Genomic DNA, 13,748 nt, shown 5'->3' with positions numbered 1-13,748 from the left:
GAGTCAGGCCAGGTGCCTGTGGCTGGTGGGACTGACCGGACTGACCGAGGAATCACAGGGTGACAGAGACAACAGAGACAATCACAGAGACAACAACTGATGCGTTTTCTTAAGGACTGCCAGAGTCAGGCACTCTCCCAAAATGCTTTCATTTCACAGGTAAGGTGACTGAGGCTCCACGCAATGGAGTCCCCCCCATCTAAGACCACACAGGTGGACGTGGGTGACTTCAGAGTCGTCACCAGGAGGCCCCCTCCTGGCAGTGAGCCACAGGAGACTGAGAGAACATGCTGTCCGTGCCTGGGACCGCTGACCACCGTCTCTCTCCACAGGGCAAGGGACATAGGATGACCCCAGCCTGTCCCCTCTTACTATCTGTGATTCTGTCCCTGCGCCTGGCCGCCGCCTTCGACCCTGCCCCCAGCGCCTGCTCTGCTCTGGCCTCGGGCGTGCTCTACGGGGCCTTCTCACTGCAGGACCTCTTCCCCACCATCGCCTCGGGCTGCTCCTGGACCCTGGAGAACCCCGACCCCACCAAGTACTCCCTCTACCTGCGCTTCAACCGCCAGGAGCAGGTGTGCGCTCACTTCGCCCCCCGTCTGCTGCCCCTGGACCACTATCTGGTCAACTTCACCTGCCTGCGGCCTAGCCCTGAGGAGGCGGCTGCAGGGGCCCGGGCCGAGGCAGAGGCAGAGGCGGGGCGGCCAGAGGAGGAAGAGGAGGCGGCAGCGGGGCTGGAGCTGTGCGGCGGCTCGGGCCCCTTCACCTTCCTGCACTTCGACAAGAACTTCGTGCAGCTGTGCCTGTCGGCAGAGCCCTCGGAGGCCCCACGTCTGCTAGCGCCTGCCGCCCTGGCCTTCCGCTTCGTCGAGGTCTTGCTCATCAACAACAACAACTCCAGCCAGTTCACCTGCGGTGTCCTCTGCCGCTGGAGTGAGGAGTGTGGCCGCGCGGCCGGCCGGGCCTGTGGCTTTGCCCAGCCCGGCTGCAGCTGCCCTGGGGAGGCGGGGGCTGCTCCCGCCACCACCACCACGCCTCCAGGCCCTCCTGCTGCCCACACTCTGTCCAATGCCCTGGTGCCCGGGGGCCCGGCCCCACCCGCTGAGGCCGATTTGCATTCAGGGAGCAGCAATGACCTGTTTACCACCGAGATGAGATATGGTGAGTCTGAGCAGGGCCCTGGTGGGGTGGGTGTGTCAAGGCGGCTCAGGGGGCTCTCTGGTGCCTATCTGGACAGATCTCCCAGGCCATTCGTGTGGTCCTTCTCCCTCGTCCCCTCTGTGTCCGGCCTTGTTCCAATGTTAGGGTCCCTGAAATGAATTTGGGTTAGACCTTGTTCTCGAAGAGGTTCCAGTCTGGGCAGGGTGAATGGGGGGCAGAGATCGGCCAGTGTGGTGTGGTGAATCTGGGGAGAGGACTCTCCACACTGGGCAATCAAGGAAGGCTTCCTGAAGGAAGTGATACAGGAGCAGAGATCTGAAGGACGAGTGGAAGCCAGCCAAGCCAAAGAAGCGGTGAGGGCATTCCAGGCAGAGGGAGCGGTGCGAACAAAGGCACCAAGCTGAGCTTGAGCGTGGCAGGTTCTGGCACTGCAAGTTGACAAGTTTGCCTGGAGGCTGGAGAGTCAGCAGGGAGCAGGGACGTGTTCCTGTCCATAGGGGTCAGTGATTTTTGGCAGTGGCCCCAGGGTCAGGGCAGAGGGAGGTGCAGAAGAATGTGCCTGGGTGAAGAGGCCCGGTCTTCGAGGCTGCCTTGGAGGGCTGGACTGGCTCAGCTCCCAGCATCCCCTCTCTCCCCCTCTGGGCCCATGTCTTCTGGGACCGAGGCTGCCAGCTGCTAGAGCTTCCTGCTGACTGGGCAAAAGCTCTTCGAGCCCTCGAGTCCTGGCGGCTCCTGCTCCCACCGCAGCTCCCTCAGCACAGCCACCTTCAGCCCACCCTCCTTCCTGCAGCTTCAAGGACCCCCAGCCCCTCGTCTGGATCCCAGGGGGCCTGGCAGGGAGTGGGGTGGGAGGAAGGCAGATTGGGATCTGGTCCCCAGCTCTGGTACTTGAGGGAGTTCCCTCCCTCTCCGGGCCTCGGTTTCCCCATTTGGGGTAACAGGTCCTGGCCTACCAGTATGAGGATGTCATGCAGGGCTGGAAGTCAGAAGAAGCATCTAGATCTGCCTGCGAGTATTTACAGGGAGGCAAGGGGTCTTGTGTGAGGGCCACTAGGAATGTTGGAGTATGACCTGTCGCCACCCCTACTTTGGAGGCCAGAGCCCTGGAGTTGGGCACCACCTTAGACCGTCCCCTTCAGTGGATCCCATTTTTTGGCATCAGTTTCTTCATCTGTAAAATGGGGAGATATCTCTCTATTAGAGGGGCTAGTTATTGTGACCGTGCCTCTCCCAATGCGGTGGGGGGGGGGCTCCTCAGCCTCCCCCAGGAGACATCTGGCACCATGCCTATCCATGGCAAGTGCCCAGTGGCCTTTCTCTGGCCTCTCCCCGTGGCCAGCTTGGCCTTTAACATTGGTCGATGAAGCCGTCCGAGTGACAGCCAGGCCGTGGGCAGGTTACGGGCCCTGGAGGCCGGCCTGGGATTTAGTGCCTGCAGGAAGAAATTGAATTTCGCTTCTTTGTCGAACATCGGCGGAGAGTGCCAGGCGTATATCAGGAGGTTTATGGCTCTTCCTGCCTGGCGGTCACTGCCTAGGACTCTGTGGGGGCCTCCCCCATCATGCTCAGCAGAGGGCAGGCTCTTTTGTCTGGATCTCCCTGTGGTCCATTGGCCCAGTGGTCCGCAGTGGACGGAGCAAGGCTCTCCCCTCATGGGCTAGCAGCATCTGGGCAGGCTGCCATGTGGAGCCCGGAGCCAGGAGCAGCCAGCTGGGGTGGGGGAAGCCGGAAGCAGGAGTTGGTTGATAGTTGGGGTGTCTTTGGGGGTCAGAGAGGGCTGCTTATGGGAAGGCCACCGTGGTTGCCATCATCATCACAGCCTCTGCAGGGGCCTCTGGGACTGGGGATGCGTGGAGATTGGATGCTCCCTGTCCCTGGGCACGAGGCCTGGTATCATCTCTGAGCTCTGAGCCTCAGGCTCCCAGCTGTTCTACGCCTGACCTCAGCTCATGCTCCTTGTCCTGCTTGGCCTGTTTTCAGGATGATCCTTGGGTTGCCTGCAGGGAGGGCCCTTGGGGGGAGTTTCCAGGGCTGAGGTGGCGTCTGTCTTCCTAAGTGGGCTGGCACAGGACACTGCTGCCCAGACTTCCTTCCTCTCCTCGGCAGGCAGGCAGGAGACTTTCCCTCTCTGCCATCTCCTCCCTTCTGCTCAATCTCTTTGGGGCAAGAGACAATGGACATATGGCTTGGTTTGTTCCATGTGGCAGGGGGCGTCGGAGGGCCAGGACATCATCAGGGCTCAGGGCACTTTGGCCTGGTGGTAGCACCACCCCTTCCCCACCGGGCCAGCTGGACACACGTACCAGCCTGGGGAGAACCGGCTCGCACGTGGAACTGCCAGATTTGAGGACAAGATTGGTGGGGATGGTGGCGAGCAGGGAGAGTAAGACCCTTGGCCTGGCCCCTCTGCCAAGTACTGCAGCAGGGGAGCAGTGCTCCCTTTCCCTGGGAGACCCTGAGTGGAATGCATGGCAAGGCCAAGTAGAGTGGGGCAGGGGCGCTGGTGGGCAGCGCTGGAGCGGAGTGCCGGGGCCCGCCTCAGAGCTGAGTGCACTTGACAAGAGGGTACAGGCGCCTGTTAATTTCACGCAAACTGCCTTTGATAGATCTCTTGTTATTTTTGGTGAGTTGAGCCATAAATTTGTGCCATCTTGCTGCCGCAATCTGTTAAGTGGGGAGAGAGGAAGAAAGGGAAGGCAGGCAGGAAGGAGCTCAGCGGATGCCGGCTGAGGCCGGGGCAGGAATCGGGGGCGGGGTTGGGGGGTGGAAGAGAGAGCTGCCACCCTGCAGTTCCTGCCCGCAGACCCTCGTGACCTGAGGAGGCACAGGCCAGTGGGGAGGGCTGTGTGGAGTGATACCCGGGAGAAGATGTCTTTCCCTCTGGCAGCCCTCCCCCTCCTTTCTCACACACTCTGCCCTCCCCAGAGCCACTGTTCCATCCTTGGCTGGTTACCACTCACCCACCTCCCCATCATCCTGGCTCCATTCCTGCAGCAAAAGTTCACATCCCCACTCTGCCATTTCTGCAGGGTGGCTTGGACAAGGGGCTGCCCCTGGGGGCCTCAGGACCTCTCGTCCTCTGTGCATTGCTTCCCTAATCCAACCCCCTGACTCCCTGTCGCGTCCTAGACTCTTGAATCTGGCATTCTGGCCCCACCCCAGACCCCACTGTCCCCTGCTATTCAGCCTTCCTTCTGATTCTATCCTGCTCTTGACTGGGGCTCCTCACTGGCCCCTGAGTCCCTGCTTGCTGGACTCCCCACCTGTGCTTAGGCTGTTTCCTAGAATGCCCCTTGCCCTCAGTTATCCAGATCTTCCTCATTCTTCCCAAAGCTGCTCAAGCCCTGTTTCTTCTGGGAAGCTACTTCTACCTGCCCAACCCAGCCCTCGATTGTTTCTTTCTCCTCCCGGCGCTCCACGCCCTGCTGTCCTCTTTTGGCCAGGCTCGTTTGGTGGCAGGAAACGCAGCCTTCATTGCTTGTTTGGGGCTCAGACACTGGGGAGGCTGGGCCTCTCTCAGGGCAGGAGCGGGAAGGCAGGGAGACCTAGAGAAGGTCCTTCCAGTCCAGACCCACGCCGCTGGAGCTCTGTGTGCTCCGTTACAGGATGGTGGGGGACAGATTCCTGAGACATCTCAGCAGGGATCGAGTCCCAGCCTGTCCAACACTCACATCTTCATGTCTTTATCATATCAGAGTGGAGTGTGTGCCAGGCCTCGGGGCATCTCTGAGTGGATGAGATCCGAGATGAGCCAGACATACCTGCCCTCTGATGGGGGAGAGCCACCACTAGGGGACAGCAATCACAGGCTGAAGTTGCCCAGTCCCCCGTTCAGTTCCCAACCCCAACAAGCTGTGTGACTATGGGCCAGTTTCTTCACCTTCACTTTACCACCTGTAAAATGGGGCTAGTAGAGCCTATTCACGGAGTAACAGTGAAGATCAAGCAAGAGACTATGGATCAGTGCTTAGCCCAGTGTCTCACACATGGTAAATCCCTAGTAAATCGCCGCTTGGTGTCCTAATTTAGTTCAGTAGGTGTGATGTACATGGACCAGAGGTCAAGGGAGGAGAAAGTGAGGGATTCAACCACAAAGTGGGGGGAAGGCAGTCTAGAGAAGGTGATTTGGAGTTGGGTTTTGAGGACTGAATAGGAATCCACTAGCCCGTGAAATTTTTTTTTAATTGAATCACTTTTAAAATCAAATGTATTAGGAAGAAATTTCACATCATAACCAGAAAGGGAGTATCAGTTATTTGAAGGAGAAGATAACGGAAGAGACAACCGTAGTGAAAACAAAGCGACGATAGTAAATTCTAACTAGCTGCTTGTCTTTCCTCTCGATTTGTTAGAAAGAGAAATGAGCACGTGCTGGGGACTTTTATCTTGTGTGCGTTTGGAAGGATTAAAAGTAAAGCAACCCTATAATTTATCATTTAACTGGGACATTTCTGAGGTTTTAAAGTAGGGGAAGGGGTCCTATTCCTGGCATCAGGGCAGGCACAAAATACACCACCCCAGGCAGATTGGTAGGAAGTCACCCTAATTAAAAGAGACCCGGAAGGGGGAACTGCCTTAGTCCACGATCTAGCGTTGTTTAATGGAACATTTGCGAGCCACCCCAAGTCATTTCCTACTGCATGCTTTGGGGCAGCTCTGCAGGAGGAAGCAGCCCATGCGAGAACGTGGAGGGGTGGGCATGTGGGTCCCGGGGCCTAGTAGACTGGCGCTACTGGGCAGTAGCCTTGGAGGTATGGGAGATGGGGGCCAGGCTCTGACTGCCATCCCCAGACCCTGGGACCCTGCCCCGACTGGCCGAGGGTGGTAAGGCAGCAAGAAGTTGGGTGTCATGGGGGAGGCCAGGAGGCTGGATGAGGCTGGATGAGTCAGATGTGGTCCCTGCTCTCCAGGAGCCGCTGGCCACGTGGGGGAGGTGGCAGTGCCCCAGCTTGCTCTGGTGAGAGGCTGGGCAGACAGGCCCACAGCTCGGGGGAGGGAGTCATCGGCGGGGAGCTGGCATTGTGGCTGGGCATCTGCTCTCATGGGGATACCCAGTTGAATTGGACTGCAGAGGAAGAGCTTGGGGCTCTCAAAGCCATCTTCCAGTGCAACCTCCCTGCAGGGCTGGGAGGCACTGCTGGTGGTGGGAAGCCATGGAGGGACATGACAGAGCCCTGTTTCAAGGGGATCTGTTGGTGCCTACTCAGGGACCCAGGGCCAGCCTCAGGGAGGATGTAGAGAGCCCTGGGAGGGAGGACCGCTTTGTAAATCGCACTGCTCTCCCCGTGGAAGTGATGATTATCGTGGTTATTTTTAACACATTCATGACAAAGGAGGCTGAGGGGGCTGCACTGTGTGGGGTTTGGGGGCAGGGTCTGCAGAGCATGGGGGGAGCAGGTGTCTGCAGTCCTGCTCATGTGGCAGAGAGCCTGCACCCACCCTGCCTGCCAGCACCAGGGGGGAAACAAGAGCTGCTCCTGTATCACTGGGCTGGGGGAACACTCAGAGATATCTGGCCTGGGTTTCCCGAAGGCCTGTCTTCTGTTGAGTGGCTCAGAGCTAGGCCCTCAATGCGAGAGGAGCGAGGGAGATTGAGACCCTCCTGTAGAGCTCACAAGAGGCACAAGTCCAGGATACTCACAGCTGCAGGGGGCACCAATCTAGGGTCTCAGCCACAGAAGGGACCAGGGTAGCCAACCTCCTGTGTAGTCAACCTAGGAAGGCTTCCTGGAGGAGGCAGCATTTAACATGTAGAAAATGTTGGCAGATTGAGGTGGAGAGGCATCCCAAGGGGAGGAAACACCAATCGCAGAGAGGAAAGCATGTGGATGACAAGAAGGTGGCACTCCTTTTCCATGTAGCTCATGGAAAGGGCAGGCAGTCCATCTCTCTCTCTCTCTTTTTTTTTATTTTTTTAAAAGATTTTATTTATTTTTTGACAGAGATCACAAGAAGGCAGAGAGGCAGGTGTGGGGTGGGGGAAAGCAGGCTCCATGCTGAGCAGAGAGGGGAATGCAGGGCTCCATCCCAGGACGCTGGGATCATGATCTGAGCCTAAGGCAGAGGCTTTAACCCACTGAGCCACCCAGGCAGTCCATATTTCTTGTTTCTTTTAATTCTGAACTGTGATAGGATGTATCATTTCAATTTTCAGTCGAAGATGTTTAAGCTCAGAGAAGTGAGGCAACTTGCCCAAGGGCACACAGCAAGCCTCTGGGGTGAATTTGGGAATCAAATCTGCATCTGTCGGTCTGGCTCTTAAAGCTGTGTCCTTCACACTGGCCCACATGACCTTGCAGTGTGCTTGGCTGCCTGGTGGGGAGAGGAAAATAGGACTGGGCAGGTCAGCAGGGGCCAGCATGTGCCGGGCCCCGAGGTTTACGCTGGTAGCAGTACAGAGCCACAGAAGATTCCTTAGCGGTGGGGGTGGTTTGAGCTGGGCTCCCAGAGGATCACTTTGGAGGCTACAGAAGAGAATCAGGCTCGAAGGTGGGGAGTGGATGTGCAAAGGAACAATTAGAAGGTGGTGTGAAGACTGGATCACAGTAGCAAGTGTGAGGGCTTTGGGGAGCGAGCAGGTGGACAGAAGTGACTCGAGGTCCCTTGGGAATTAAGAAAGGCATCTCTGAAGAGGTCCCAGTTGGACTTCATTGTGTTAGAACCAGCATGGTTCAGAAGAAAGAGCGTGGCTGCCAGAGGAGTCAGGCGGGCCTGGGTTCGAATGGCACTCAGGCTCTCTGTGGCATGGGACCTCAGAGCCGCGGTCCTGGTCAATAACATGGGAGAACCCACGCTCGTGAGCATGAGATGAGGCGAGGGTCCACAGGTGCACAGCGACTGGCCGGGAGGGGTTGTGTAGTAAACGTTGCCTCATTCAGAACCAAACACAACAGTTAAGAGCCCATCAGGGGTTGAGTAGGGATGTGGGTTCTGGGCAGTAGGTCCCTCCTGCCCAGGGCGGGCTCCTGGATGACAAAGCTCACAGATTGCAGGACTGTGAGCATCTGAGCCCCGGATCCTCCAAGCTCGTGCTGCTCCATGGATGAGACACTTGGGAGTTCCGGGAGGGCACTCATACCTCCTCCTGGACCCCTTCTTGTGCTGTTGGCTCAGCGGCCTCTTAGATTCCCCCAGTGGTGGGCCCCGAGCCGGCTGGGCCTGCCCACGGTATAGGCTGAGTAAACACGGTTTGGGTAGTGACTTCTCTGGTCTTACCTGTGTTCCTCCCCTTCCGGTTAGAACTGCCTCTCACCTGTGGGGACATGAATTGCTGGCTTCCCTTCGGAGGGAAGTGGGGTGGGGATGCAAGGGAGGGCAATCCACGTAGGCCCCGTGGCCTTGGGGTTGTCCCCTCCCTTCTCTGGTCCAGCGCAGGAGGCCACAAGAGGGACTCAAGAGCTGGGCCTGGGACATGTTCTGATTGTCAAATCGGGTGCATTCTAGAAACCACCACTGTCACCTCTGGTTCTTTCTTGGGGCTGGCCAGCAAAGGGTTGGTGCCCGGTTTGTAGAGGCCGTGGAGACCCTGGACAGTGGTGGGGGTCCACAGCAAGCGGGTCAGACAGCTCTCTCATTGCGTCCGGGTTTGCTGGCCCCAGAGGGATGGTCTAGACGCCAAAGCAGGAGCTGAATGAGGGGATTCTCAGCTGGATTGGTGATAGGGTGGGCAGCATCTGCAGTATTTACTAGGACATGGGTGTCAGGTTGGGGGCTGGTCTAAGCAGAGGAGTGCTGGGCGGGGCTGATACTCAAGGCTTACAAGGGACCATTTCCAGCGACCCCTGTGGGGTTGGGGGGAGAAGCTGGGAGCAGCGTGTTCATTAGTATGCTTCTGGGCCTGCTCCGGGGCCAGCGTGCACTGTGCTCGGGGAGACGGCTTCCATGACCTTCCTTCAAAGGGGTCCACAGGCGCAGGGAGGTTCGGATAGTTGGAAGGCGAAATCCTCCATGGGGACAGGGCCCACAGTGGAGGGTTCAGCTGACGCTGCCCAGGGCTGGGGGATGAGGAAGGCTTCACATATGAGAGGCCGCATGAGCTGGGTTTTGAATCTCAGGTAGGAGCTTTCGAGGTGAAAAGGTGGGAAACCAGCAGGTAGATATTTGAGAAGAAACGGTGGTCCGATTCTGGATGGGCTGAATTGGAGGATCCCTCCTCAGGAGACCTGTTCAGGAGGCAGGAGGCAACAGGGGAGCGAAGCCCAGCGTGGGGGTGCTGCAGGGGTGCCCTGGGAGCAGCCACTCAGAGGGGCTAAGTCAAACCTGGGGGGTGCAGTGGAAACCCGACAAAGCATGGCTGCCCCATGTGGGAAGCAGCAGGAAGACAGAGCGGTCAGGGAGACTAGGACGGACGGAGGCCGGACAGGTAGGAGAGAACCAGGAGAGTCGGGGAAGAGGGGAGTGTTCCCAGGCAGGAAGAGTCGATGGGGCCCCATGCTGGCATGGGGTCAAGGACGAAGAGAGCGGCCATAGGACTGAGCAATAAGGAGGGCGCTGATGCCTTTGTCAGGAACAGTTTCAGCATAAAGATGTGGTCAGAAGCCAGACTGCGGTGGATTACCAGGCGAGGTGACATTTGCGCCAGCATGAGAGTGGCAGGTGAGAAACCAGAGTGCCAGCTGTGGAACACTTACGGATGGGGAGGAGGAATGGGGTGGGGGACAGTGGCTAGTAGAGGAAGGAGGGTTGAAGTGCGGCTCTCCCAGAATGGAGGTCCATTTGGGGGCTGCCGTGAGAAGCCCGCGCTGACCAAATGCTGAGCCAGAGGGTCACAGGTGGAGCCCTCCTGGACGGTGGGTGGGATGGGGTAGGAGCGGGGAATGCTGGGCCAGGCCAGGGTGGGGGGCTGGCCTTTGTAAGAGGGACTGCAGGGAATTTGGGAGTTGGAGGGGTAGGACAAAAAGTCAGGGCCCAGGGTTGGGAGAGGGGTTCCTAGGTCACAGCGCCTGCTTTCTCTGTAAAGGAACTCCTTGGAGAGAGCATGGGGGCAGAGATGAGCTCAAGGAGAGAGGTCAAGGTCTGGCACAGCTAAGGTGGGAAAGGGGAAGGCAGGGAGCTGGGGAGTGCTGCTGAGAAGCCCCAGGCGCCCGGGCGGATATGCAGCCCTGAATCTGTCCTGGTGCCAGTTGGCACAGCTGTGGATTTCTTCAGCAGCCTGGGGGTGGGCGTGGAGAAGGCGGCTTGTCACAAGGCTCCCGGGCTGGGGACTGGCTGAGCGGGTGTGGTGGAAGGGCTGGGTGAGGGAATTTGGGAGTGCGCAAGCATGGCACGGGCACCTTCTCTGTGGTCCCACTGGAGGCAGGGCGCAAAGTGAGGCCGGAAGGAGTCACAGATGCTGTTTGAAGGGAGGAGGCCCGGGGGCCGAAAGGGTGGCAAGCGAGGGTGCAGAAGAGAGGCAGGTCATGAGGGGAGGGAAGATGGTAAAAATAAGCCAGATGGGTCCTGCCTTCTGGAGTGCTCACCCCATGCCAAGCAGGGTGCTAAAGGCTTCATGGCCCCCTCTCAGGGAGTCCTCAAGTCAGCCTTCAAGGGAGGCGGTATTCCGAGAACTGTTCTAAGGAGGTGAAAACAGAGTCAGAGAGGCAAAGACACTTGCCCAAGGTCACACAGCAAGTCAGGGCCATGCCGCAGTTGGGATCCAGGATTGTCTGACTCCAGAGTTGTCCTGGGGGCCCAGGTTTCTGAGCTGGTGGAGAAGTTTTGGGGAAGGTGTAGATAGAGTTCTGGTACTTGTGGCTGAAATGGAGGTAGGGGCCCCGGAGCTGATGAGACCAGAAGCTGGGCTGAGTGGCACTTCAAGGCCCCCTGCCCAGTGGGTTTGCTCAATGTGGCCCTCTTCCTGCCTGGTTGGATATAGAGCTTTCTCTCAGACGCAGAGCCTGGACTGGGCAGCAGGGGGCAGGAAGAGAATAGCCCTCCTGGGTTTCTTCAGACACCAGGCCTTCTTGGTGCTGACCTGGCTTTGGGATATAGAGGAGGGTCTGGGGCTGGGGCCAGCAGTACCTTCTAGTCCAGTGACAGCTTGGGCTGAGTCTTATCCCAAATGCTGCTCCTTCCTGCTCAGTAGCCTCTACAGGGGCTGGGTCTTGCCCCTCTGTGTTTGTGTCAGCCCCCATCCGCGCTGCCTAGCCTGTGGGAGAGGGCCTAGATGAGCTCATGTCTGAGCAGGAGGGGCCAGCTTTGGAGAATGGGAGCTCCCGGCCCCTCCTCCGGCTTCCAAGGCCTAGACCAGACACATAAATCAGGGTGGTCAGCTGAGAGCCTGGTGAGGCTGGGGCCGAGTTGGCAGCAGCCTCCAAGAGCACCTGCTGTTCTCCCAACTGCAGGGGAAGTGGGGAGGAGGGTTTACTGGGGGTTGTAGGCCCCTGCCTGAGGCCCTGGGGTCTTGGCGGAGCAGCATTCTGACCTGGGCCTACGGGTCCCAGTCCAGGGCCGCATGGGAGAATAATCCAAGCCTAACACTCAGCCCCTGGCTTGGTATGAATCATGTCCCAGGGACTGGTGGCGGTGGGGGTGGGGTGGTGGCGGTGGTCTGTTTGTCAGCCTGAGGACTCCGAGGGGAAACCACCTGGGCCTCAGGCTCCGTCAGCTGTGTGCTCTTAGACAAGTCACGTCCCTTCTCTGGTCCTCAGTGTCCTCATCTTTAAACAGAGACGGTGGTCCCTGCGTCCCGGAGGAGGATTGGGGGAGCTAGGTGTGGGTAGCACATGGTCCTGAAGCCTCCTGGAGCCTGTTGATGTGAGCAGCCACTCCTCTCCGGTCTCCCTCAGTCCAGCTGAGGCGAGAGGAGGTGTAAGGCTGTGGGCGAGTCCCGCGTGGCCTTCTGAGCTGCCTTGTCTGTTAAATGGTGGGGGGGCAGGGCAGGGGCCATGACTTGCATCGCCTGTTGTCGGTTCCAGACCCTCGGGCTGAGGGCAAGCCAGGCCACCCTCTTTGCGCCTCTCTGGCAGGACAGAGCTCCCTTTGCTGAGCCCCTGCCACCCTCTCCGTGTTCCAGGTGAGGAGCCGGAAGAGGAACCCAAGGTGAAAACCCAGTGGCCAAGGTCTGCAGATGAGCCTGGGCTATACATGGCACAGACAGGTAACTCGGGCCCGCCTCCCTTCCTCTGCGGCGGGGGCCCGATGGTGTGGCGTCTGGTGGCATGTGTGCTTGGCGTGTGCCCGTCTGTGTCTGTGTCCTAGAGCTCAGTCACATCTCTGCCACGTGAGGCCTGTGGGTAGGGCTGGGCGGCCTCCTTATGAGCCTGTCCCCTGGGGTCAGGGCAGGAGGATCCCTAGGAGGCTGAGTGCTTGGGAGGTGCCCCCTGCCGCCGACGCTGTCCCTCTCTCGTAGGCGACCCGGCGGCCGAGGAGTGGTCCCCGTGGAGCGTGTGTTCTCTGACGTGTGGGCAGGGTCTGCAGGTGCGGACCCGCTCCTGTGTGTCTTCCCCCTATGGGACCCTGTGCAGCGGGCCCCTGCGGGAGACCCGGCCCTGCAACAATTCGGCCACCTGCCCAGGTATGCCCGTCCTCCCACCCGCTCGGCCTGCAGGGGTAGGTCCGGCCTGGGGCTCGGGCAGATTTATCTGCCAAAGATGGTGGGTCGCCTCCTTTTTTAATTCAGCAAACTTGATTGTCCCCCACACCATGCCCAGCCCTACACAGGGCACTGGGGACACAGGTAAATCAGACCAGGGCCCACACTGGTGGGCTCCATTCTGGGCCCCGCACTCTCCTGATGCCTGTGTCCCGGTAATCAAGGCTCATCTTTTTACCCTCATTGCCCTCTGTGTTCCCTGCGCTCTGGCCATACCAGTGCCTCTTGCACTCTCTGGTCTCCCAGCATTGGCTTATTCTCATCCTATCCCCACCTGGGCTGTTACAATTCAGCCTGCCCTTTAAGATCTAAGACAAATGCCACTTCTTCTTCTTCTTCTTTTTTTTTTTTTTCTAAATGAAACCTTGCCTGACCATCCCCTCTCTCCTCTGACTCCCCATCCCAGTCCCCAGGGAGCCTCCTCAGTCCAGCATGGAATACTGAGAATGTTGCATGTGCCTGCCTGCGACAGGTGGTCCGCCAGGGGGAGGTGGGGAACCGCTTCCGCCAGTCCTGTTCCTTGTTCCCCGAGGGAGCGCGGCGGTGCCTAGGCCATGACCAGCTCCTGGCCAGGGATTTAGAATAGGGCTATCTGGGAAGGGGTCTTGGCACCCGGGGTGTGGCAAGAGCTTGCGGAAGGCTGGGGCCAAGCTGTGTTCCAGAGTGTGAGCTCTCTGTGTCAGTGTCCGTGTAGAGGTTTGTGTCTCTTTGTGTGTCCATGCGCTTGGGTTCGGGAGGGGCACTACTCTTGCCCCAGGCCTGTCATGTTGGATTCTTGCTTTGGGTCTGGGGATCGGGAGGGCTGGGGTGGGATAGGCTGGGACGGATATGGAGACTTTTCCTGGGCTCTCCTGTGCCCCCAGGAGAGGAGGAGCCCCTGCTCCTCTCCTGGGTCAGTCCTAGTCTCCTAGTCGCAGGAGGTATCCTGTGTGAGTTGGGACTAGAAGCCTGAGTCTTTGACTCCCCTCCTCCAAGGGCGGAGTCCTGGGGCCCATTGTAGAGCCAATGAGGAGCT

General features: G+C 58.8%; 1 protein-coding gene across 10 annotated transcripts in view; it reads left to right on the top strand.

Moving 5' to 3' along the window:
* Positions 1 to 13,748, top strand: part of ADGRB2 (adhesion G protein-coupled receptor B2) — a 36,605-nt gene that overhangs the window by 7,008 nt on the left and 15,849 nt on the right. For 7 of the 10 annotated variants that reach the window (XM_059376986.1, XM_059376988.1, XM_059376984.1 and 4 more), the window contains exons 2-4: positions 333 to 1,161; positions 12,155 to 12,238; positions 12,491 to 12,655. In XM_059376986.1, the coding sequence (XP_059232969.1) occupies positions 348 to 1,161; positions 12,155 to 12,238; positions 12,491 to 12,655 (1,063 nt within the window). In that variant the 5' untranslated portion in view covers positions 333 to 347. The remainder of the gene's footprint in view (positions 1 to 332; positions 1,162 to 12,154; positions 12,239 to 12,490; positions 12,656 to 13,748) is intronic. The other 3 variants (XM_059376990.1, XM_059376989.1, XM_059376985.1) reach the window with 1 other exon arrangement.

This window comes from Mustela nigripes, chromosome 14 (assembly GCF_022355385.1).
Source record: "Mustela nigripes isolate SB6536 chromosome 14, MUSNIG.SB6536, whole genome shotgun sequence".
Classification (NCBI taxonomy): Eukaryota; Metazoa; Chordata; class Mammalia; order Carnivora; family Mustelidae; genus Mustela; species Mustela nigripes.
This window is presented reverse-complemented; position numbering and strand designations above follow the sequence as displayed.